The sequence below is a fragment of the Trichoderma asperellum genome, chromosome 1, assembly GCF_020647865.1.
Source record: "Trichoderma asperellum chromosome 1, complete sequence".
In the NCBI taxonomy this organism is placed as follows: domain Eukaryota; kingdom Fungi; phylum Ascomycota; class Sordariomycetes; order Hypocreales; family Hypocreaceae; genus Trichoderma; species Trichoderma asperellum.
Window position 1 is genome coordinate 4,099,882 of NC_089415.1, and position 21,210 is coordinate 4,121,091.

Below are 21,210 nucleotides of genomic sequence, written 5' to 3' on the forward strand. Positions count from 1 at the left end.
GTAGTTGTGATTGAACAATGAAAGATTCCAGATCACTTGTCCAAATTCACAAAGTGCCTTTTTACATCGCTCAGAGGCCCAACTTAGCGAGCGAGAGCCAGGCAGCCACTCGACTCAGTCTCAAATGTGGATTCACCTACGCGACCAACAGCTCCTAGACAAACGCGACAGGCCGCGGCAGAATGGCCCTTGGATCCGCGAGATCACGTGATGGATCATCCGAAATACCCACAGCCTAATTGGCCGGCGCTTGGGTGGGACTTGCTAGAAAAGTACCTGTTCCCGAGCGTAGCCCGAGTAGATCATCTGCATGCGGCGCAAGTAGCGCCCTAGCAGAGCGTCAGAGTGATGCTCGATTGCCACTCTCGGAGCTTGCATCTGTGATCTCGGCGCATCGGTGTCCTGGGTCCTGGCTGTCACGGGTATTCAATTGGGCTCAATTCCTTCCACAGTCGAGGATTTTTCCCTCGTCAACCATCCCAGAACCACAATCTCACCATGGCATCAAGGATTTCCACGAAACACCTCGCCCGGGGACTGTCCCGAGGCTCGCCGTCTCGTCTTGTCTCGTCACAGCTATCGAACCATGCCAGATATTTGGCTACCCCAGCGCATCCTGTGACGCAAGATGCGACGGGCTCCAAGGGACCAACGGCCATGGTCTTTCTCAACATGGGTGGGCCTTCTACGCTCCCCGAGGTCGGAAGCTTTTTAAGTAGACTTTTTGTACGCATCTTTTGATCATTTACTTGGTGCCCTCTTCGGTGACGTCGTGCTAATCATGAGTTGAAAAGGCCGATGGCGACCTCATTCCATTGGGCAGACTCCAGTCATATATCGGGCCACTGATCTCGGCGCGAAGGACACCAAAGATCGTGAAGCAGTATGACGCTATCGGGGGCGGCTCTCCCATTCGAAAGTGGTCCGAGTATCAAAACGAAGAAATGTGCAAAATCCTGGACAAGATCTCCCCAGAGACTGCGCCGCATAAGCCATATGTCGCCTTCCGCTACGCAGACCCATTGACCGAGGAGATGTATAACAAACTGTTGGCGGATGGCTTTGGAAACGGAAAGGGTGGTAGAGCTGTCGCATTCACCCAATACCCTCAATACTCTTGTTCCACGACCGGTAGTAGTCTCAACGAGCTGTGGAAATGGCGCCAGAGACTGGAAGGCAAGACGGCTTCGGAAACTGGCAATGGTACCATCAACTGGAGTGTCATTGACCGATGGCCTACCCATCCTGGCCTTGTGGAGGCGGTCGCTCAAAACATTGAAGCAAAGCTGCTTGAGTACCCTGAGGAGCGGAGGAGCAAGGCCATTCTCCTCTTTTCAGCGCACAGCTTGCCTATGACCGTAGTCAACAGAGGTGCGGCATTCTCTTATATCCCCCTTTTCCCTGTTTCCTTTCCTCCAACTGACCGGTCGAGTAGGTGACCCATATCCCGGCGAAGTTGCCGCCACTGTTCAAGCAGTGATGGAGCGACTGAAATTCTCTAACCCTTACAGACTATGCTGGCAATCGCAGGTCGGCCCGCAGCCTTGGCTGGGGCCCCAGACGTCTCACACTGTGGAAAACTACATTGAGAAGGGCCAAAAAGACCTGCTTCTCATTCCAATTGCATTCACCTCTGATCACATTGAAACGCTCTATGAACTTGACATTGAAGTCATTGGCGAGAGCGGCCACACTGATACCGTCAAGCGAGTGGAGAGCTTGAACGGCAGCCCAGTGTTTATTCAAGGGCTTGCCGACCTCGCAAAGGCACACCTTGATTCCGGGGAGGCCTGCTCGCTGCAAATGGGCCTCCGATGCCCTGCATGCAAGAGCGAGAGATGTGCAGAATCCAAAAAGTTTTTTGCTAGCCAACAAGCTGCGATTTCGTCTGCCTAGGCTTACTTGTAGCAGCTCGACAGGAAAATAAGTCTTGGTGGGGGTCTGAGAAGAATAGTATCTGTAATATATATCACCAGTCCAGCTCCTTATGGTATGATGGCCAATCTCGTACATTTCTTGTACATCTTTTCAGAAGCTAGGTAGGGGCTGGGTGGCAGAAAAAGGCGTTGTATGTATAAACTCGGTATATGCTTAGACTCGATAGACTTAATTGGCACAAATACGCGTGAAGTAGACCCATAAAAGCCATCTTATCGAGGCGTCGCCATGTCATCACGGCGAAGATGGCTCGGAGAACGCGGGACGGGGCGTGCGGAAGGACAAGGCTTCACGCTCTTTCAGATGCAGACAAGCTCGGCTATCGTCGAGTTTGTGGACGAATTCCATGGCTTGCAAGCCCAAGTTCCAACACCTGTGTGGCTACTGATTGCGGGCACCCTGATCTAAGCCTGGCCCAGTGCTGGTGATGCCCCACCAGAGGAGCTCCATAGGTATGCATTCATCTGGCCGAGTCGTATTTATACGAAGAGAATCATGCTTCTGTCGAAGCATATTGCGTATAGTTTAATGGGTAAGTATCTGTGTAAGCAGATGCGGCGCAGCTTAGAACGACGGGACGCTGACGTTCGGCGCAGATGGAGGCTGGAATACGATACAGCCCACTGCAGCTCACTGCAGCTCACTGGCCAGTCGCGGCAGAGTGTGGGCATATCTCAGCGAAAACGCCCCGGTGACACCACCTGCCTACTTGTACCCGTCTGATAAGCCGGTAAGACACTACCACGGGATTGTGGCAGGCAGAATAAGTAATAAGTGATAGAGAGCCTGGCAAAGGAAGAATAATGTATTTTATTGTATATATAGGCATGCAAATGGCACGATGCAAAAGAGAAGAGAGACGGGATTCTTGGGAGAAAGACGCCCACCTAACCCGCAAATAGCACTACTGATAGAGCCACTTTCTCTTCACCATGTGGGGATGGGACTGTTTGTTCGTGTGGGGCGCTCCCAGACGGCTCTAATTTTATTTCCTGTGTAGATCATACAAGTACCTTCATAGTATGTATGTGAGGGAGGCAAAGGCTGCTGAGCTATCAGTGGCTGGCGATTATCGTGTGGATGTTGTGTTTCTGCAGGTATCCTGCGCGCGGCCGTATTCTCTTTGCTTTGTGTGGACATGTTGGTGTAGGAGAAGGCAGATATCGATGTCTTTACACCGTCCAATACGTCGATCGATGTGCCCATTGCCTCATTTTGTAGGCCACCAGCTCAATATTGCTTGAATCTGCACGCATGTATGTGAGCTGCGAGATTATCTTGGTAGCTTCCATCACTTGGTATTCGCAGGCCGCACCAAAAAGAAGGGAAAAAACTGCATATCAGAGCGCGCAATTAGGATAGGTAGGTATTCAAAGCTTCAAAGCCAGCGTTTACTCTTCATACAGCGCAGCATCCCCAGAGTTGATGGGCGTGTCCTATTACCCTACAATTTTGCAAGTACAATGCTGTAGGATACTTGTCTTGGATATTAATTATTCGGATATTAGCACGCGCAAGGGTGCTGGGCAGCACCACTACCTGGCAGGTTTCGCGAAGCCTTGCCAGTGAGCCGTTCTCATTGTTTCACAGCAGTCGCTACATTATCCTAGCAGTTCCAGTGAATATGCAGAACTGCAATTTTGCTTGACCGCTTCGACATTGGCGGCATGGAGACTGTCTCAGCCCACAGAAGTTTTCCGGGAGTGTGTTCCTCGGAACACGATCCGGTCGCCTTTCTTCCGTTGATGACTGACACCTCGTCTTAGCAGCGCAGACGGCCAGCACGCCTGGCGTGGCAAATGAAGAGTGAGCGTCCCAGCCTATAAATAGCAGGTAGGCATCACAGGCAATAAGCAGGTGTCATACTCGGGAGCCGCAATACGAGCAAAGGAGAAGCGCGTGTGCGGAGCAATCTGGTGGACGAAGAAGCACCTGGAGCTCCTTAAATTAAGTGATATACGGAGTACATTAGGCACTGGAGCTAGCATTGCCGTACCTGGCCGGTACCTGTACTCGAACCATGTCTCGTCGTACCAGCCGGGTGACACTGAGATTTGACTCGCGCGTTCCGAGACGAAGCCATAATTTTGCCAATCTAGTCAATGCCGCGCCTTTGGCCTGATCGAGTCTACGGCAGGCAAACAGCTGAGATTTCTTTTGAGTTCTTCAGCCACCTGCATGGCGTTTCTATATCCTCAGGGTCCAGAGCAAAAAGTACTAGTACAGCCAGCTCTAAGACAGCATCGGCGTCCTGCTCCATACAGGTACCTTAGGCCAAGCCCGATCCGCGAGGCGCCACAGAAGAGCGGGTTGTGTGGCTGCGGCCAATCAGCGGCGCCCTACCGCAGGCCATGCCCTGGAACTCTGCTAATTGTCCTGCGCACCAGGCCATCGGTCCCCTGGAGGCCTAGGCCTATCGCGGCCTAGCCCGCTAATGCACCCCCTTTTGCCATATTTACCACGCCTGATTGAAGCGAGCAGCTGCTAAAACTGCTGGATGCTCGTATGCTAGCAGCGGCAGCAGTGTATTGCAGGCACAGCAGCAGCCGTAGCACGAGTACCCATACCCCGGGCCCCGTGGCAGCAGCAGCGGCCAGCGGGTACAGATACCACTGCAACTGAGGCCAGTGGAGTCGCTACATGTGCTCTCCCCAGGGGGCCGCTGCCGCAACTGCTGCACAGGCTGCCCAGCCAAGGAACTGCACAAATTCCTCCCCGTCATCACCCCCGAAATTATCTTCCTCCTCAACTTTGGCCTCGTTGCACTTCACTTCACTTCTTCACTCCTCCCGTCATTGCTACTTCCCCTCTGGCCGGTTGAGCGCCTTGACATTTGTTCTTTCAATTCACCGCGGTCGTTTCTGCCTCTTCAAACTATTTCTTCGAGCCCATTGACACGCGTCGTTATCTGCTTAGGGTCTCAGCGCATTTTCTCCTTTGGTAGGTCCCTCGCCCGCTCGTCTGCACTCGACTCCCGTGCACGGCGCCAGCAGCACAGCTTCACAGTCTTCGCCAGAGCCACAGCCACGCCGAGGACGTCTTTGTCGGCTGCTTCCCGCGCGCGCGAGCTGCTGCCCCCCTCCTGTAGCTTGAAGCCGCGAAGCTGCTGTCGACGTGGCTCCTGGCTGTTCTGCGGCACTCCGCCTCCCTGAGATGGCCTCACAGCTAACCAATCGCGCAGACACTCGTGCCTTCTTACCATTCTTTATTTAACCTTTCTTCGGACGCTCTTTATACATCAATATGGGTAAGATATCTCTTTCTTTGAGCTGTGCATGGCTCTGCGTGCCCCGTACAGGGCGGCCAGGCAAGAGGCGATCTGGACGTGCCACGAGGCGCTTCACCACGGCAGCGGTCTTGAGCAACACGAAGCATTGGCGCCTCCTTTTCCCACACACAACAACTCTTCACGTTTTTCTTTCCGTAGCCACATCTCGTTCCTCACCATATACTGTTTCTTGGGTCGCTTTTTTGGGCAAAGCAACATTTCCGTTCCTCCAAGTACAAGTTCCTTGTATCCGATTTTTTGTAATTCAACATGACGTTCGACCTGGTTCACCAAGTCAAATCGCGGGCCCGCAGCCTCCAGCTCGACAAAAGCACCCTGTCGCCGGCAATGGTTGCTCTGGAACAGGTTGCGTCACAGGCTCAGTCAAGCAAGCGACTCAGCAGCGTGTCGAACGGACAAGCTGCTACAGCAAGCTTTCCGGTGCCTGCGTTTGTTCCCGCAACTATTCGTCGCTACCGCAGTATGCTGGAAGTTGAAGAGCCGCCCAGACTTGGACCATGGAACCCAATGTCTTTCGAAGAACTATATTCAACCCCCTTGCAATCTTCCATGGGATATGATGATTACGACCCGAGCTCTTGCCAACCGACGAGATCATGTTCTGGGAACACGAGCCCGCCGGCTACGGTTGAGTGCCGAGGAGCTGAGTCGTCCAGTCAGAAGCCTACATATTCTCGCCTCTTGCCTCGCCATGCATAGCTATTTACGATGGTCACAAAACCAAAGACTAACATTTTAATTTGTTTAGCTTCCAACGGTGCCGAATCACCACAGGGCGTGGCCTCGCCTCCTCCCGGTAAGGTTCCCTGCGTCCGTGGGCAAGTTGCACTATATTTTTTGTTTCTAACTTGAACACAAACAGTCTCCCCTGCGATCGCTGCCGCTGCTGACAACAAGAACATTGTTCGACGAAAGCTGACTGGCTATGTTGGATTCGCCAACCTCCCCAACCAGTGGCACCGTAAGAGTGTGCGAAAGGGTTTCAACTTCAATGTGATGGTTGTTGGTGAATCTGGCCTGGGCAAGTCGACTCTTGTCAACACTCTTTTCAACACCTCTCTGTACCCTCCCAAGGAGCGCAAGGCGCCTAGCCTGGACATCATTCCCAAGACTGTCACCATCCAATCCATCAGTGCCGATATTGAGGAGGCCGGTGTCCGTCTGCGCCTAACAGTCGTCGACACCCCCGGCTTTGGCGATTTCGTTAACAACGATGAGTCTTGGCGACCTATTGTCGACAACATTGAGCAGCGCTTTGACGCCTACCTGGACGCTGAAAACAAGGTCAACCGAATGAACATTGTTGACAACCGAATTCACGCCTGTGTCTTCTTCATCCAGCCTACTGGCCACTCACTGAAGCCATTGGATATCGAGGTTATGCGACGCCTTCACACCAAGGTCAACCTGATTCCTGTCATCGCCAAGTCCGACACCCTGACGGACGAGGAGATTGCTAGCTTCAAGGCACGAGTAAGTTGAGCCCTTTTTCTCATCTTTTCATGTGTAGTGTTTTAGCATGGATGATTTGGCTAATTTTTTCTACGCTCTTTTAGATCTTGGCCGATATCAAGTACCACGGTATCCAGATTTTCGAGGGCCCCCGATATGAGCTCGACGACGAAGAGACCATTGCCGAGAACAACGAAATCATGTCCAAGGTCCCCTTCGCTGTTGTTGGCGCCACGAACGAGATCAAGACTGCTGATGGCCGCAAGGTCCGTGGTCGTGAATACCCATGGGGTATCATCGAGGTTGACAACGAGGAGCACTGCGACTTTGTCAAGCTTCGACAGATGCTTATCCGAACACACATGGAGGAGCTCAAGGAGCACACCAACAACACCCTCTACGAGAACTACAGAACCGACAAACTGCTCGCTATGGGTGTTTCCCAAGATCCTAGTGTCTTCAAGGAGGTCAACCCTGCTGTCAAGCAGGAGGAGGAGCGTGCCCTGCACGAGCAGAAGCTCGCCAAGATGGAGGCCGAGATGAAGATGGTCTTCCAGCAGAAGGTGGCGGAGAAGGAGAGCAAGCTCAAGCAATCAGAAGAAGAGCTCTACGCACGCCACCGAGAAATGAAGGAGCAGCTCGACCGCCAGCGCCTAGAACTCGAAGACAAGAAGCAGCGCGTCGAGAGCGGGCGACCGATAGAGAAGGAGGGCAAGCGAAAGGGATTCTCTCTGCGATAAACCAATCCCAATGGCCTCCGCTCACCACTCTCGAGTTGCGACTTGCTTTCCTGCATGATCAATATCAGAATATCCATGATGTCCATACAATATCTGCTCGACGCCTTTCCTTTTTCATTTTTTCGATTCTTTTGTTTTTTTTTTATGTCGCCTCCTTCTCGTCACTTTATTTTAATCATAAACTCACTCATATAATCGCAGCCAAGAAAAGTTTGTCTTCCAGAGGGTGGGCAAGGAAAAAAGCCTTTGTTATGAAAAACTGGTCATGCAGGGTGGGAAGAAGTGCAGACTATGAAAACATTGCAAATCTTGACTTGGTATGGTGGTCGCATCCAAAACAGGGAGTCGGGGTTCTTTTATGGGAGGGGCGTCTTTGCTATCTACCAGGCCATTGTCCCAAAGGGCGAAGCAGGGCGGTGCTCCTAGAGAAGAGTCACAGGCAAACTAATTAATGTCCTCCCGCCTTTTGGTACAGTTGTTGTGGGAGGGTTGGGGCCGCCGTGCGGAAAGTCACTCATTATTCATTCCCTACACGATTGTCACTTTATGCTTTCCTTGAAATCTATGTCAGGCAGAGATATCGCCGAAAATACCCTGCGTCTCCCGTCTATTCCCCTCGGCATGCCTTCAGATGGCTTTTGTTATCTGTCTGGATGGAACAGCGATTGCGGATTTGAATTTGGCTGGAGCAAATGGACGGCTGGAGGAGGGTTGAAATCAGCAACTGTTGTATTTTAGTCGTGTGATTGACGTCTCAACACACGACGGTATGTCTAGGCTTGTTTGTCGTAATTTCCTAGCTAGTTTGATTTACTGTCTCTATTTTTCTTTTTTTTCTGAAACTTTCTGCCCGTAAGCTCGTGCGAGTGAAGATGTAACACGTTCCCAGCCCACACAAAGTCTTGATCTTTGTGTCAAAAGTGTCTGGCCAATATTTAAAGGCTGCGTTGTAAGAGGAGAAAGAAGAGCGTCTGGTTGTTTGTTTGAAGTGATTCCGCTAGCTAGCTTACAATCGTCTCGGCATTCTTGTTTGAATCTCTTTCTTTTTTTTGCTTCGTTTATATATTTTTTTTAACTGTTTATATCCTTTTAGTCCCTAATTATTGCGTATAAAATATATGATAGTCTTTATGTTTCACCTCCGTTTCGCATTCCGCAGCAAGAAAGCACCGACGACGCCGGCGGCGATGCCAATACCGCTAATGATGGCGACGCCTAGAAGGCCTTCCTTGGCGACCTTGTCGTCGATGAGCTGGCGCAGGTCGGTGGCCTGGAGGTTGGCGGGCTCCTTGTCGAGGAGGAGGTCGTTGTAGCGGCGCGCCTCGCCGTAGTTGCCGAGCTTGTAGTTGCCGAGGGCGAGGTAGTAGAGGCATTCGCGGCGGCGCTCGGGGGAGACGCGGAAGATGTCGGAGAGGAGACGGACGCCGAGCTGCTGGTCGTTGCGGTTGTTTGACTTGACGAGGCCCTTGATAAGAGAGAAGAGTAAGAATAGAGCGGACGCGTGCTTTTTTGGGGGGAAAGTTTTATGCTATGGAAGGGAGACAAACCCAGGCGTAGTTGAATTTGGTTTGGACGCCGACCATTTCACCCTCTTTTTCGAACTGGGCGCGCAGGACGCTGAGTTCTGAAGGGTTCAGAGGCCTGGACACATTTGGAAGAAGGCGGTTAGATTATGATGCAATGGATTTGTACTTTGTACGGCGCTCATAAGAGATGGGGAGTACGAACGTCTCTGCATCGAGGGCGTCTGTCATGTTGGAAGGCCAGTTAGCTGAGATGGTTCTTCGATGATGCGTATGTCGCAATGTTGCTGGTGAAATGGAGGCGCAAGAGAGCCACCGTTGCGCCGAGAGCTTGTAGACTGGCGAGGGAAAAGGCTAAGGAGGGTCCGTCTTACAGGGGAGTTCTGTAACCATTTTGCTAGGATCCCGTTGGGGAAGGGGACTTTTGTACTATACGATGCGGCGCAAAACGAAAAGCTCGCCTTTTTTTTTTTTCTTTGGAGCTGAAGAGACAAAGAAAGTAGAGCAGCAAGGGAGGCGCAAAGTGGCGAACGATGCCGAGGTCGCTTTTAGGTTCGATCGAAAAGAGGTGGGAAGAACTGAACGAGTATTGTTCGAGGAGCTGGACGGGAGCAGGTGAGGGGAGGGGGAGAAGCTATAGAAACTGGGATGCAAGGGAGAAGAAGGAAAGGCGGTAGATGAAATGAAGAAGAGCTGATGGCGTAGTCGTTGGCGTAGGTATGACTTTGGTTTTTGGCCTGTTGGTCTCGTGAGTTTGCCAATGAGGCTTGGCCTTTGTCTGGGAAGCCAAGCTTGGCTGCTAAAGACTGTGTGTGGCTGGAGGGGAGATGCGGTGTGGCGGAGCCCGAGGGGAGATGACGTGAAGAAGCTGTGGCTTGTTTGAACGGGGCAGATGGTCGTCCCGGGAAACGGGCTAAGGATGTGCCTGTAACATGGAGAGTGCATGTTTCTTAGCTGGAGAAATGTTTCGTTTTTCATCATTGTCGATTTTTTTTGGGGGGGGACGCCCTGCATTTTGTGTTTAACAACTGTTCATTACTCTTTAACAACGAACAATAAGAAGAAGAAGACGCCTTCTCGGAGATATTTCACGCAGCAGCCAAGCGATAAACAACCGCCACGATGCTTCTCGCCGAGGATCCAGCTACCGTGTGTTTTGCCCAATGAAGCACCAAGAAAAAAAAGATGCAGAATGCTCAATGCTAACCCGCGCCTCACAGCTCATCCACCACACCATCAACAACTTCAACATCCAGCCCGACAAGCTCGCCGTCGGCCGAATCGCCGAGTCGCTCTCGACGCTGCAGCAGGCCCGCGAGCTGCACGTCCGCGACTCCGACTCGACGCTCAAGAAGCTCGCCCGCCAGCTCAACACCATCAACGCGCAGCACGACGAGCTCTTGTCGTCGCACTCGTCGGCGGACCACGCCTCGACCATCTCGCGCCTCGACACGCACAAGTTCCGCGTCGCCAAGGCCGCCTCCGACGCCGAGATGGAGGCCGAGCGCCTGGCGCAGCAGGCTGCCGATCTGGCGGCGCGGCTGCAGGAGCTGGAGCTGCAGGGCGTAGAGGGGTCGGAGGAGAGCCGGAGACGAGATCCCGTGGATGACGAGGTGCTGCTGCGGCTGAAGGTGTATCGCAGCCTGGGGATCGAGATTGAGAGGGACGACAAGGATGGAGAGTGGGCGCGGGCGGTGATTAGGAATGATAGGAAGGGAGATGTGCATGTGGTGAATATGGATAAGAAGTTTTCGCGGTACTTTTACGCGAATTACTTTTGGCAGGCTATCTGATGGATGGATTATGAGCTATTGGGTTTTGATTGGCTGGCTGCTTGTTTCTTTTGGTTTTTGATTTGGGAAGATACCACTACGAGGAGTTGGAAATTGTTTTTTGGACTATTTGGACATGCGGCGTTGAGGACTGTTTGAATGCACATGTTGGAAACTATTACCTTGCTGAAGAATTTGAAGAAAGGGTGAGAATATATGAGAAAATGGAGTATATTAATGTCCATCTTGGTTATGCGTACTGTCGCAGAGGAGGTGAAAGGAGAGAAAATGTCAATATAATTTTACAAATTTGCAAATTGCAGGCTCATGATCCTTTTGCTTAAAAACGCCAAATTCAGTCCCCCCATCCGTGCCGGTTGCGCCATGATACTCGATTTGAGTACAAAACCATTGTCAAACCAAATTGTTTTCATCAGAGATAAGCATAAAAAAAAAAAGATGGAATGGCATGAAAGCCACCCACAGTCTGGTAAGCTTTTTGGCCCAAAGCCATTCGACTTCCCATATTCATTGTGATCATCAAGATACTACTCGTAACGCTTGTTTTCTCACACAATACCAGAAACATTAAGCGAGATTCCTTTTAACAGCTTTGGAGTATGTCATTAGAGAAAAATATCCATCGCTCTGGTTCGCGCCCGACCCAAGACGCGGAGCTGCCGACGGCGCTCGGACCCTGGAGCTGTTTGGAGATGGCGTCGTCAGGAGCATCTTCTCGGGGCTCCGAGTGCGGTCCTTCATCATGAGAAAGCCGCTCTCGGCCGAAGTGCTGGTCGGGCCGCCGGACAAGGTGCGCCGGTGATTCCTGTCGTGCGACCGGTCGTGCAGCTCGGAGCGAGAATTGATGGTGGTCCAGGCGGCGTCGTCGTCATCGTCATCGCCGAGGCGCCACCCGCCAACGCCCTCAAAGTCTCTCTCGACGCCAACGCTGGGGATGAGGCCGAGGCCAATGTCGCTGCCCGGCGTGGTGGTGCCGGCCGAGTAGACGGACGTGCTGGGCCTGCGGCGGCGATGCCGCTTGAGGAGCGTGGACGAGGCTGACGGGCTGACGCTGTTGGCGCGGCTGTTGATGGACGACGACGACGACGAGGCCCGTGGGGGCCGGGCATGGTTCTTGCTGCTGTTGCTGGTGATGAAGCCGCTGCTCTCGGTGAGGTGGGCGAGAGACTGCGACACCAGGGAGAGGGCGATGTCGAGGTAGACGACAAAGACGCGGAAGATGAGGATGGAGAAGGCGAAGGTGGTGGTGATGCCGGCGAAGATGGCGAGAGGGATGGTGGCGATGAGGAGGAAGGGCACGACGCAGGCGTAGAGGGGATTGAGGAGCGCCATTTGAGAGAGAGATTGAATACGAATTCTGAATTGGATGGGCGCAAGGTGATGGGTCATGACATGGCGGAGATTGTTGTTGTGGTCGGATGTTTTTTTTTTTTTTATCAAGTTTTGATGTTGATTGTCGTTGGTGAGGTGAAATGCCGAAATGTCTTATAAAAAGAGAGCAGGGCACGCGACAGGCCAAGACATGTATTGAAAAATGGACAGCAAATAAAATCAAGAGGCCAAAAAAGGAAAGAGGAAAATTCCAATCAAGCCGTTTGGATTTATGTATGTTACGGACGAAGCGCAAAAAAGGAGATGTGATAAGAGCATTGATGGAAAGCCAAGAAACCGAGACGAATCTGAGCAGGGCATGCAGTATAAAAAAGGCAGTGGGTCAAAAAGAGATGTCAGCAAAAAAGCGATAAGGGAAACTCCCCAAGTAAGGATGGTACCTAGAAGAGAAAAAGGTAAAAAAGAGGGGTGGCGAAGAGACGAAAAGAAAGCTCGGTTAGCAGCCTAGCATGCGGTTTTGCAGACTTGTGGCTTGCTTTGGATCTGAGGATTCGGTTCGTGGGAGGCGTCAAGGTGTGTGTGTGCGTCTAGAATCCAAGGATGGCTGCCACTGCCAAGCTGGAAGCCTGTTTCGAGAGAGAGCAACGCTGTAGGGAGAGCGATGGGTTGAGTGGGTTTGCGAATTGATATCACATGTTTGAGAGCAGCCGGCTGGCCGGATCAGATCCCCGCTGTGCTGGGATGGGGGGCAGCCGGGGTAGGTGATATGTTGATGCGTTGATACGTTGATATACAGCACTGTGCATGTATCAGGACTGCTACTGGCACAAGATGGAGGGTGTAGAGAGGCGACGGATGGATGGATGGCTTCGTGCATTGCATTGCATTGCACTTGATCTAGGCATATTGATGATTCACAAGGTGCGGGGAAGCGCCAGCCAGCCGCGGCGTGGCTTGTGGCTTGTCAGTGCTTGGCACTCAGGGCGGGTATGAAGCTTTCGCGGCGACAGAGACGTGGGACAGGCCCCGAGTCATTGGATGCTGATTTGGCATCTGCAATTGCTGTAACTCCGTAGCGTATCAGTAATACACGTCAATTCCCCAGACGGCATCTGCTGGCGAACACCGAAGAGCATCGCGTAGCTTATTATATACCATGTAGAAAACGATACTGCATCCGATGGAGTCCAGCTCGAGATCGGTCCAGAGTGGATCGCCGGGAGACCGTTTCGCCCTCCCCGCTTTCTCCACCCGAGTTTCTCGCCTATAGCACTGTTAGACTCTACAGAGGGTGGATGGTTCACCGTTTGATACACGAACGTGCAGTTCAGCTCATTCTGCTGTCTCACTTGGACGACGCCGACTCGTGGACAACCGACATCTTAAGAAAAAAAAAAAAAGAGGAGGCGCAAAAAACCAGCCTTGTCAGAGCATCCACTCTATTGCAAACTCAATTTCTAGAGAACAATCAACATGGGTGCCTGAAATTGAAGAGAGAGAGAGAGAGAGAGAGAGAGAGCCTCGTTCACAATGTGCCAACAACACCAAGACCAAGCCCAAGATGGCCGGTCGCACTACCGAGACCCCTTTCCCTGGCATCTCGGCGCCTTTGACGCGCACTGCCATCCCACCGATACCATGGCCTCGATTGCCTCTCTCGCCACGCTCAACGCCCGAGTTCTCGCTATCATGGCCACCCGCTCTCAGGACCAGCATCTCATTGCCAAAGTCGCAACCGAGCATGGCATTTCCGATTCGGACTCGCCTTTGAATTATCAAGGCGGCAGCGCGAGCGTAGACCCAGCTTCCGCTGCTCCAGTTGGCAAAAAGGCATGCAAAGTTGTTCCGGCTTTTGGCTGGCATCCATGGTTCTCATACCAGCTCTACGATGATACCGCCTCCAATCCCACATACAAGGCTCCCAATCCCGAGAATTCAGACACTTCAGCTGCAGAAGATGCCAAGATTGCCCATTACAAAGTCGTTCTCTCGCCTACTCCCAAAGAGCCGTCTTTCCTCTCTTCTCTTCCCCCTCCAACCCCCCTATCGTCATTCATCGCATCCACTCGCGAATACCTCCTTGCTTTCCCTCACGCTCTAGTTGGCGAAATCGGCCTCGACAAGGGCTTCCGTCTCCCCCAACAATGGCTCCCCGACGACGCATCTTGCCGTGACGAGGGCCTCACCCCCGGCGGGCGGGAGGGCCGCCTCCTCAGCCGGTACCGCGTGCAGATGCAGCACCAGCAGGCAGTCTTGCAGGCGCAGCTGCGGCTCGCGGGTGAGACGGGGAGAGCAGTCAGCGTGCATGGGGTGCAAGCCCACGGCGTGTTGTATGACACCATGGCGGCTTGTTGGAAGGGCCACGAGAGGAAGATCCTGTCCCGAAGGGAGAAGAAAAGGATCGCCCCCGGGGCCGAAGAGAGCAGCAGCTCTGATGATGATGACGGCGGTGGAACTAATGAACTGGAGACAGGAGCTGCTGCAAAGAGCAAGAAAAAGAAACCGGCACTCGGCAAACCCTTCCCACCGCGAATATGCCTCCACTCCTACAGTGGCAGTGCCGATACCCTTAAACAGTGGTTCCATCCCGCAGTCCCCTCCAAAATCTTCGCATCCTTCTCCACGGCCGTCAATCTAGGCACCGACGGTGGCAGGGCAAAACTCGAGGGCGTCGTGCGTGCCGTGCCTGACGACAGGATCCTCGTAGAGAGTGACTTGCACATGGCGGGTGACGAGGCCGAGGCGGTGCTGGAGGATATGTATCGGCTGGTGTGTGAGATTAAGGGGTGGGATCTCGAGCAAGGGGTTGGGACTATAGGGAAGAATTTTCAAGAGTTCGTGTATGGTTAATTAGATGTAGCAGATTCGACAATGAAAAAAAAAAAATTTAAAAAAAATTCCAATAATTATCATTCAAAATTTCTATTCCTTATTAAAAAAACAAAAATGCTAAATTTCTATGAACGTGATCTTGTCGGTGGTACGCTTGCCTGTTTCTTTGTCCGTTAGTTGTATATGACACCACGGCCTGATGAATTTATGGTTTTTTTTTTCCTCTTTTGCTATAATTATTATTATGTATTAATGGCCATTTTCGGCTTCATTTCCTTCCCAATCCTGATAACCCATAGTCTCTTTCATCTTCATGACGGTTTACTCAATTCCCATCGGGTCTCTTCTCATCACACATGTCCCTCACTTCGTCATAAGCAGGAGGGCTCACGTCCTCAGTGATCCTCGGCGGTAGTGACTGGTCCCTCCTTGCCGTCCTTCTCTCTTCGGCAGCCACCATGTCACTGACAACGGAAGCTGCCTCCTGGAAAGACGCAAGCTCGTCCTCCATAGAGGTATCCTCCTCATCCCTTGAATTGATCAACATGCTTGTCTTTTCGTTAAGTTCGATGTGTTTGGTGCGGAATAAATCTCGGAAAGAACAAAGGAAATAATGGATGCTTTGCTTGAATCCGGTTCGGCGGGCTTGCCTTTGGCAGCGGCGTTGGGCTCGAGCTTCGTGGCGGTGTTGGCGATTGCTGAGATTTCTCGCCCGGCGCGTGTGGCTTCGCTGGCGGATGGATCGGAGGACAAAGAAAAGGCCCAGGTGGAAGGTGAAGATGATTGCGAATAGGGGTAGGTAGGTGACGTGCTGTTTGAAAAATGGTTAGAAACAAGTATTCCAATCAAAATGCTCTTACATGTGAAACGAAAGAGGGAGGGAGAAGGGGGAATGGGATCTACTTACTCTTCGGGAATGAGCTGGTGTTAGTCGGGTAGAGTTGTTACGATCGCGGTAATAGAAAAAGTGCTGGCCTCCCTCACCATCCACTTGCATGCTCACAACGAGATCATCTTCTCGGTGCTGGGGATAGCGGTGGGGATGGCGGTGGTGACGATGGGGATGGTTTTTATCAGGCGAGTATCCGAGCACGGAGTCCACCCAGTGCTCCATGGTGCCCCGGAGAGTAGAAGAGGCGAGCCTGGCTGTTTGATAAAAGGTCTGCAAGTTGAAGGCCGGTGTTGAAGGGCTGATTCCAAGCCCGTCCAATACTTTTCGCTGCTTGACTACGACGAGTTCTCTGAGCTCGTGGATCTGCTGCTCCATGGATAGGATGCCTTTGATTTCTGCCTTGACCTCGTCGTCGACTTCCGTTAGGCCCGTGATTTCCTTTACCTTCTCCAGAAGCTTTTCTTGGTCGACTCGAGTAGGCGCATGGCCATCGGTGGTGTACACAACGGAATCTCCTCCAATGTCGTAGACTTTGACAGGTGTTCGCTGTCTAAAGCTGGTGAAGAAGGTCGTCTCGGGAACGGCCTCTCCGTCCAAAGACATGATTGTCAACGCCAAGTCTTGATCCCAGGGCACCCGTCGTACGTGCTCCTTGCAAGTGAAGTTCCAGCTCGCAGTGACGGTGTGGCCGTCCAGCGAGGCAAATGTCCCCTGGCCGGTGCCGTTGTCATCTTGAGACAGCAGGAATCCGTCGATTCTTACATTGGCTTCGTTACAAGCTTCTGAAGATTCTTGGATGTCAAGATTAAAGACCTTTTCCCATCGTGAGCATTACTGTTGCACCAGATCATGGAAAGCTTTGATTTTATTTCCTTACCAGTGTCTGATCGGTTGTCTTGGCATTCTTGGAACCGCTCGAATCAATAGCAACAGCGACGGAAAAGGCAGAGCTGGTAGGAGCACCTATTCAAGAGGATAAGAAAAGCAATATTAGTACAGGTATCGATGAATGCTGGTCGATGCTTGATGCCCCAATGGTCCCTCCGTCCGCTTCGGATAGGGTACCCCGTCTAAGCGTCTTGCTTCGTCCTCTTTCCAAACTCTCTCTCTCTCTCTCTCTCTTTTTTTTCTTTCCCCCCCTCTCTTCTTCCACGAAGACGTAATTCATCATGGCTTATACACACCTGTTGATGATGTCGGGTCCACCGGTAAAGGCCTCGCCAACACCGCCGTTGGCGCCAATATGAGCGTCGCCGCCTTGCCGAGGCCACGCATAGTGTGGGTTTCCAGGCAACGATTATCGGACGCCGCCGTATAGTATACTCCTCGCCGTATAGTCCAAAACAGCAACAACAGCCAAGACCCGGAACAAAACCAGAAACAAAAAGAAAAGAACAGATAAGTGGGAAAAAGTTTGCAAACAGAATAAGCTTAATAAAGAAGCCTAGAATCCTGCTCCGCAATAATGCTTAACACAACAGATACGACGTGAGAGACGCGCGTCGGAGTACGAAAGCAAAAGCCTTTTTGGGGATGGGAGCGAATGGAGGAGTGTGAGAAGGGAGAGAAGGAGGGAGAGAAACAAACCGGCTGGATTTCCGCCTACTGAGGCCGCATTGGATGATACTTGTACAGACACGAGAAAATACGGCGCCTTACTGGAAAAAGCAGATGATGCTCCATTCTGGCTGGCATCAAAGCCTCCCTTGGGATTGACCAGTCCATGCCATTACTAAAGCGCGCGGGACTTGGGGGGAGGCGCAGCGGCCGAAGGGACTGGAATACGGGCACGCTACAGGCGGCTTGAGACAGATATTACGGGGTCCTGTAGGGCGGTTGGCAGCGCTGGCAGCACCACCTCGTGCGCTGGAGCTGCAGCGTTACAGCACCTGGCGATGGGCCTGGGCCTGGGCCTGCGGTACCTACATATGGCACAGGCCCTTGTCCGTGCTTGTCAGCACTCTGATTTTGGATTTGGACGGGCGTTTGACACGATGCGACATCTCCGCGCGACCTGCGCCAAAAGCATCAACAACAAATGCCCAATCTGGACAATTGCGGTCCAATGCGAAGAAAGCCTGTTTCCTCTAATCTCGTTCTGTTTCTTCCCATGCAAGTCACCGCTGTGGCCGAGAGCTACTGGAATCGGCCGAACACCAAGAGAAGCAGGTCTCAGATGCCACCGCAGCACTACCAACTTGATTACTTTTAGCAGCAATAGCAACATCACCCATCTCACCTACGCCTATATGTGAATCGTGTACGGAGTACAGGCCCGCAGCAGGCTAAGTATCATTCATCATGCCAGCGGCCAATTGCTCATGCCCTCTCCCTTTTCGGTCAACCTCCGGGACGCCCTTCTGCAGGCATCGACTCGGCCACCCGAGCCTCCCTCGGCCACACTATGCTTTCTCTCTGACTCTCTTTCGAACGGGACTAGACTATCTGCGCAAGAAAGAGGAGGGGACTTGAGAAACAACAGGAAGGACGGGAAATAAGAGGGGCCGATCGCAGGACCTTGCCAGCTCTAGAAAAGCCTGACCTCGTATGAATGGGCGACGTTATTAAAGAAGTTGGCTGCGCACCCTTTTTTTAGGCCAATGGCTCCATCTACGAGAAATCAGTCTGCGGAGTTTGACCCGGCCTTCACAGAACTGCTCAGCACATGCTTGCACTTTGTTTCAGAGAAGGTGGAATAGAAGAAAAGAAGAAGAAGAAGAAAAACAACGCGGGCCTCAAGTTTCTGTCTGTGCTTCGGGCATTGCCAAATAGGCCATCCCACTTGCTGCGCCGCCTCAACGAAACAAGTTCCAGCTCCATCTCCGCCGACGACCGACGAGCCGTCCAGCCGTTAGCCGAGTCACACCAAAACCCACCGTCTCTCTCTTTTTTCTCTCTGTCAGTCTCTCCTTTGGGTAGCGATCAAGAGAACCGTTGGTCGCCACGGAAAAGGCGTGCCGTAGAGGGGCGTCTGTGCGCGGGATCTCCTTACATCAATCTCTGCAAAACAGCCAGTGATAGGCGAGCCCGATTCAGCAGCTAACGCACGACGATTGCATCAAGGGCAGAGCTACAAGTGCAAACGTGTTTGTGCTACGGAAGCACGAAAAAAAAAAAGAACAGAAAAAGGGCTAGCAGATCGATACAATGGCGGTCTGCTTTGGGACATGCGTGTTCGAGCAAACACTATAGGCTGCTAGCACCGTTCGTCCCGCTGCCTTTCGCTGTGCCTCCCCTTGCCGCCTTCGTGATCCGCGCTGAAAAGACGTCAAAGATGCCGCCGCCAGGCTCAAGCTGCATCGCCTAGCTTAGACGCACCGCTACTAGCTGAATGCCAAGCCACGGGCGACAAACAAGCTTCTTCCCAAGACCGATCTGGCGTGGCGCCCAGCATCCTTACTCAGGAGCTTATACGAGGTGTCATCTCTCCGGCGGCTCCACAGCCAACTAGCTGCACAAGACGGGATCGAGACATATTCTTCTTCTGTCACGTCGCATTGCTAGCTCGTGAGGAGGAAACAACTCGGCGGTTACAGAAGACTCCGTTCCTGGCCCGCACTGCCTCAGCTTGGTATATTGCTTCTAGTCCCGGAGAAACTGTTGCTGGCTGGATAGTCTATTGGTAACTGAGGGAACTGACAACTGCGCCGGTTTGGGTACAAGTAGCCGTGTATCCGTCGCACCATGCTCCGCAGAGTGCTTTGATTTTATCACGCTTCAGTTGTCCATTTTGATCTACCTTTAAACTAGATCAAGTACAGACACACGGCACGTAGACTATCTTGCGACCATTTTTTCAACAGATATGAACGTCGGTTCGTGAATTAGCGCGCATGCTCCTTTTGCTGCAGGTATTGGACCTCTACGGCCACAGCTCCGTTGTCTTCCACGAGATTTCAGAGTCTGAGACCTCGGCTCTGTGGTTCCATCTCCTCGCTCTCTTGGGGTCTGACAGATCCACTTGGTCTATAGTCTCTGGAACAATGACCAACACTCGAAAATACAATCGTGCCAGCGCATCGTTGACATCTTCCACCTCCTGTCCCAGCCCCAACCCCGACCAAGGTTCCAACCCCGACCAAGGTTCTTGTGTCAGAGGAGTTCCCGGTGGCGGGTTTCGGAACGAACCTCTCATCAAGGGGCTCAGGTTGCCAAACCATGCGGTAAGTTCTCTGCTCCAGCTCCACGCATCGTTCTGTTCGTCTGCCCCACCAACAGCCCGCATCCAGGGCTGCAGGGCTGCCCTTATCGGCATGGCTGCTTCTGAATCAATGTCCGGCCCAATAACGTACGCCCGGCCTCGAAACCGCCACTGAGTGCTAGAGCTTTTCGCCCAGAAGACAGCTTCTACGGGACCTCCTGCGGTAGAGTGTGGCTCTGATAGTGCCGATGGCTCATGTCTGCTGCAAATGAGCTCGGGTACCTTTTCCATGCGCACGTCTGTTGTAATGGCCGGCAGGTCACTGGTGTAGACGGCCGGGTTCCGCGGAGCCGGGTTCCTAGGATTGTCTGGCAGAGAAGCCCACATGCCTCGAAAGATGACGGTCCTGGCCCTAGGCGCAAAATGATTACCGCCCAGCGCATGGAGCGTGCTGAGCGTGAAAGTGGCTGAGTCCATCTGCTGGATGTGCGAGAGGAAAGTAGAGCGCCATGGTGCCTCGCGGTTGGCCATTGTGTGGTGGTCGAGATGGCTCAGAAGCTGTCTTGTGCGTCTGGCAGGCGTTGTAGACGAACTCATGGAGAAACCACGTGGGGTTGTCTTTGAGCGGGAGCAGCTGGAGGAGAGAATTAGTGAACCACTATCATAAGGCGATGAGGCGATTTTAGGAGCTCTGCTTTGCCCCACTATTACTAGAGTACGGCGTATTACCTACTGTCGTACTGCACAGAGCAACGGGACTTGCAAACTAATCCCGCGGGCTTTGATAAATGTGAATTGTGATGCGCCCAGGCCATTTCCTTCTACCAATCAGGGAATCCATCTGATTCTAATTCATTAGCCTGCTAATCCTGGGATGATCAATTCTGGCGTCATGCTCTGCGCGCGTTGCGGGAATCAGTTGAAGCTAGCCTGACTGGTTAATCTAATAGAGTTACCTACCCTGGATAGAGGCTAATTTATACGCGTTTAGCGATCAATTATTCGGCACCGCGTAGTTAAAGAATGTGACGGTGAGAGGCCGTGGTAGATTGCAATTGACTCTGATATTGGTGTTGATGGAATACCAATAAATCGGCCAGTATATGTAACTACCTAGTACCTACTATAGTCTGCTAGGAGGTATAGTAGACGCCAGATAGTACCCAAGTTACCAGGTAAAGCCGCCGAATTACGGAGGAGTAAAGCCACAGATGCGGCGCATTAGTTTAGCCGAATGCGCCAGGTCAAGACCATAGATTCAGTCCATTACCGCCTCTC

The 21,210-nt window shown here is 52.3% G+C and overlaps 9 protein-coding genes across 9 annotated transcripts; 5 read left to right on the forward strand and 4 right to left on the reverse strand.

The window, feature by feature from the left end:
- Nucleotides 1–498: 498 nt before the first annotated feature.
- On the forward strand, nucleotides 499–1,896 carry TrAFT101_001281 (uncharacterized protein; the record flags this gene model as incomplete). Its single annotated transcript, XM_024903373.1, has 3 exons — nucleotides 499–726; nucleotides 795–1,371; nucleotides 1,436–1,896. The coding sequence occupies 3 exons, from the start codon at nucleotides 499–501 to the stop codon at nucleotides 1,894–1,896; spliced, it is 1,266 nt and encodes a 421-aa protein (XP_024765532.1).
- Nucleotides 1,897–2,166: 270 nt separating this feature from the next.
- On the forward strand, nucleotides 2,167–2,346 carry TrAFT101_001282 (uncharacterized protein; the record flags this gene model as incomplete). The annotated part of the gene is made up of 1 exon (XM_066126289.1): nucleotides 2,167–2,346. The coding sequence occupies one exon, from the start codon at nucleotides 2,167–2,169 to the stop codon at nucleotides 2,344–2,346; it is 180 nt and encodes a 59-aa protein (XP_065982390.1).
- A 2,328-nt stretch (nucleotides 2,347–4,674) lies between these two features.
- TrAFT101_001283 (uncharacterized protein) lies at nucleotides 4,675–8,231 on the forward strand. The gene is made up of 5 exons (XM_024906330.2): nucleotides 4,675–4,878; nucleotides 5,120–5,185; nucleotides 5,976–6,023; nucleotides 6,090–6,700; nucleotides 6,784–8,231. The coding sequence occupies exons 2-5, from the start codon at nucleotides 5,182–5,184 to the stop codon at nucleotides 7,417–7,419; spliced, it is 1,299 nt and encodes a 432-aa protein (XP_024765533.2). The 5' UTR covers nucleotides 4,675–4,878; nucleotides 5,120–5,181; the 3' UTR covers nucleotides 7,420–8,231.
- A 323-nt stretch (nucleotides 8,232–8,554) lies between these two features.
- FIS1 (mitochondrial membrane protein) lies at nucleotides 8,555–9,335 on the reverse strand (the record flags this gene model as incomplete). Its single annotated transcript, XM_024909451.1, has 4 exons — nucleotides 8,555–8,884; nucleotides 8,967–9,060; nucleotides 9,148–9,166; nucleotides 9,317–9,335. The coding sequence occupies 4 exons, from the start codon at nucleotides 9,333–9,335 to the stop codon at nucleotides 8,555–8,557; spliced, it is 462 nt and encodes a 153-aa protein (XP_024765534.1).
- Nucleotides 9,336–9,895: 560 nt separating this feature from the next.
- SPC24 (kinetochore-associated Ndc80 complex subunit spc24) lies at nucleotides 9,896–11,036 on the forward strand. The gene is made up of 2 exons (XM_024906008.2): nucleotides 9,896–10,091; nucleotides 10,163–11,036. The coding sequence occupies exons 1-2, from the start codon at nucleotides 10,065–10,067 to the stop codon at nucleotides 10,733–10,735; spliced, it is 600 nt and encodes a 199-aa protein (XP_024765535.1). The 5' UTR covers nucleotides 9,896–10,064; the 3' UTR covers nucleotides 10,736–11,036.
- A 266-nt stretch (nucleotides 11,037–11,302) lies between these two features.
- Nucleotides 11,303–12,124, reverse strand: TrAFT101_001286 (uncharacterized protein; the record flags this gene model as incomplete). Its single annotated transcript, XM_024906009.2, has 1 exon — nucleotides 11,303–12,124. One exon carries the CDS (start codon nucleotides 12,122–12,124, stop codon nucleotides 11,303–11,305), a length of 822 nt encoding a protein of 273 aa, XP_024765536.2.
- A 1,065-nt stretch (nucleotides 12,125–13,189) lies between these two features.
- TrAFT101_001287 (uncharacterized protein) lies at nucleotides 13,190–14,941 on the forward strand. Its single transcript, XM_024907550.2, has one exon. It carries the CDS (start codon nucleotides 13,598–13,600, stop codon nucleotides 14,915–14,917), a length of 1,320 nt encoding a protein of 439 aa, XP_024765537.2. The 5' UTR covers nucleotides 13,190–13,597; the 3' UTR covers nucleotides 14,918–14,941.
- A 34-nt stretch (nucleotides 14,942–14,975) lies between these two features.
- On the reverse strand, nucleotides 14,976–17,528 carry TrAFT101_001288 (uncharacterized protein). The gene is made up of 4 exons (XM_024907551.2): nucleotides 16,976–17,528; nucleotides 16,669–16,754; nucleotides 15,807–16,604; nucleotides 14,976–15,710 (listed from the first exon to the last, which is right to left on the reverse strand). Exons 1-4 carry the CDS (start codon nucleotides 17,064–17,066, stop codon nucleotides 15,225–15,227), a joined length of 1,461 nt encoding a protein of 486 aa, XP_024765538.1. The 5' UTR covers nucleotides 17,067–17,528; the 3' UTR covers nucleotides 14,976–15,224.
- A 1,593-nt stretch (nucleotides 17,529–19,121) lies between these two features.
- Nucleotides 19,122–20,830, reverse strand: TrAFT101_001289 (uncharacterized protein). The gene is made up of 2 exons (XM_066126290.1): nucleotides 20,666–20,830; nucleotides 19,122–20,566 (listed from the first exon to the last, which is right to left on the reverse strand). The coding sequence occupies exon 2, from the start codon at nucleotides 20,527–20,529 to the stop codon at nucleotides 19,654–19,656; it is 876 nt and encodes a 291-aa protein (XP_065982391.1). The 5' UTR covers nucleotides 20,530–20,566; nucleotides 20,666–20,830; the 3' UTR covers nucleotides 19,122–19,653.
- Nucleotides 20,831–21,210: the final 380 nt, after the last annotated feature.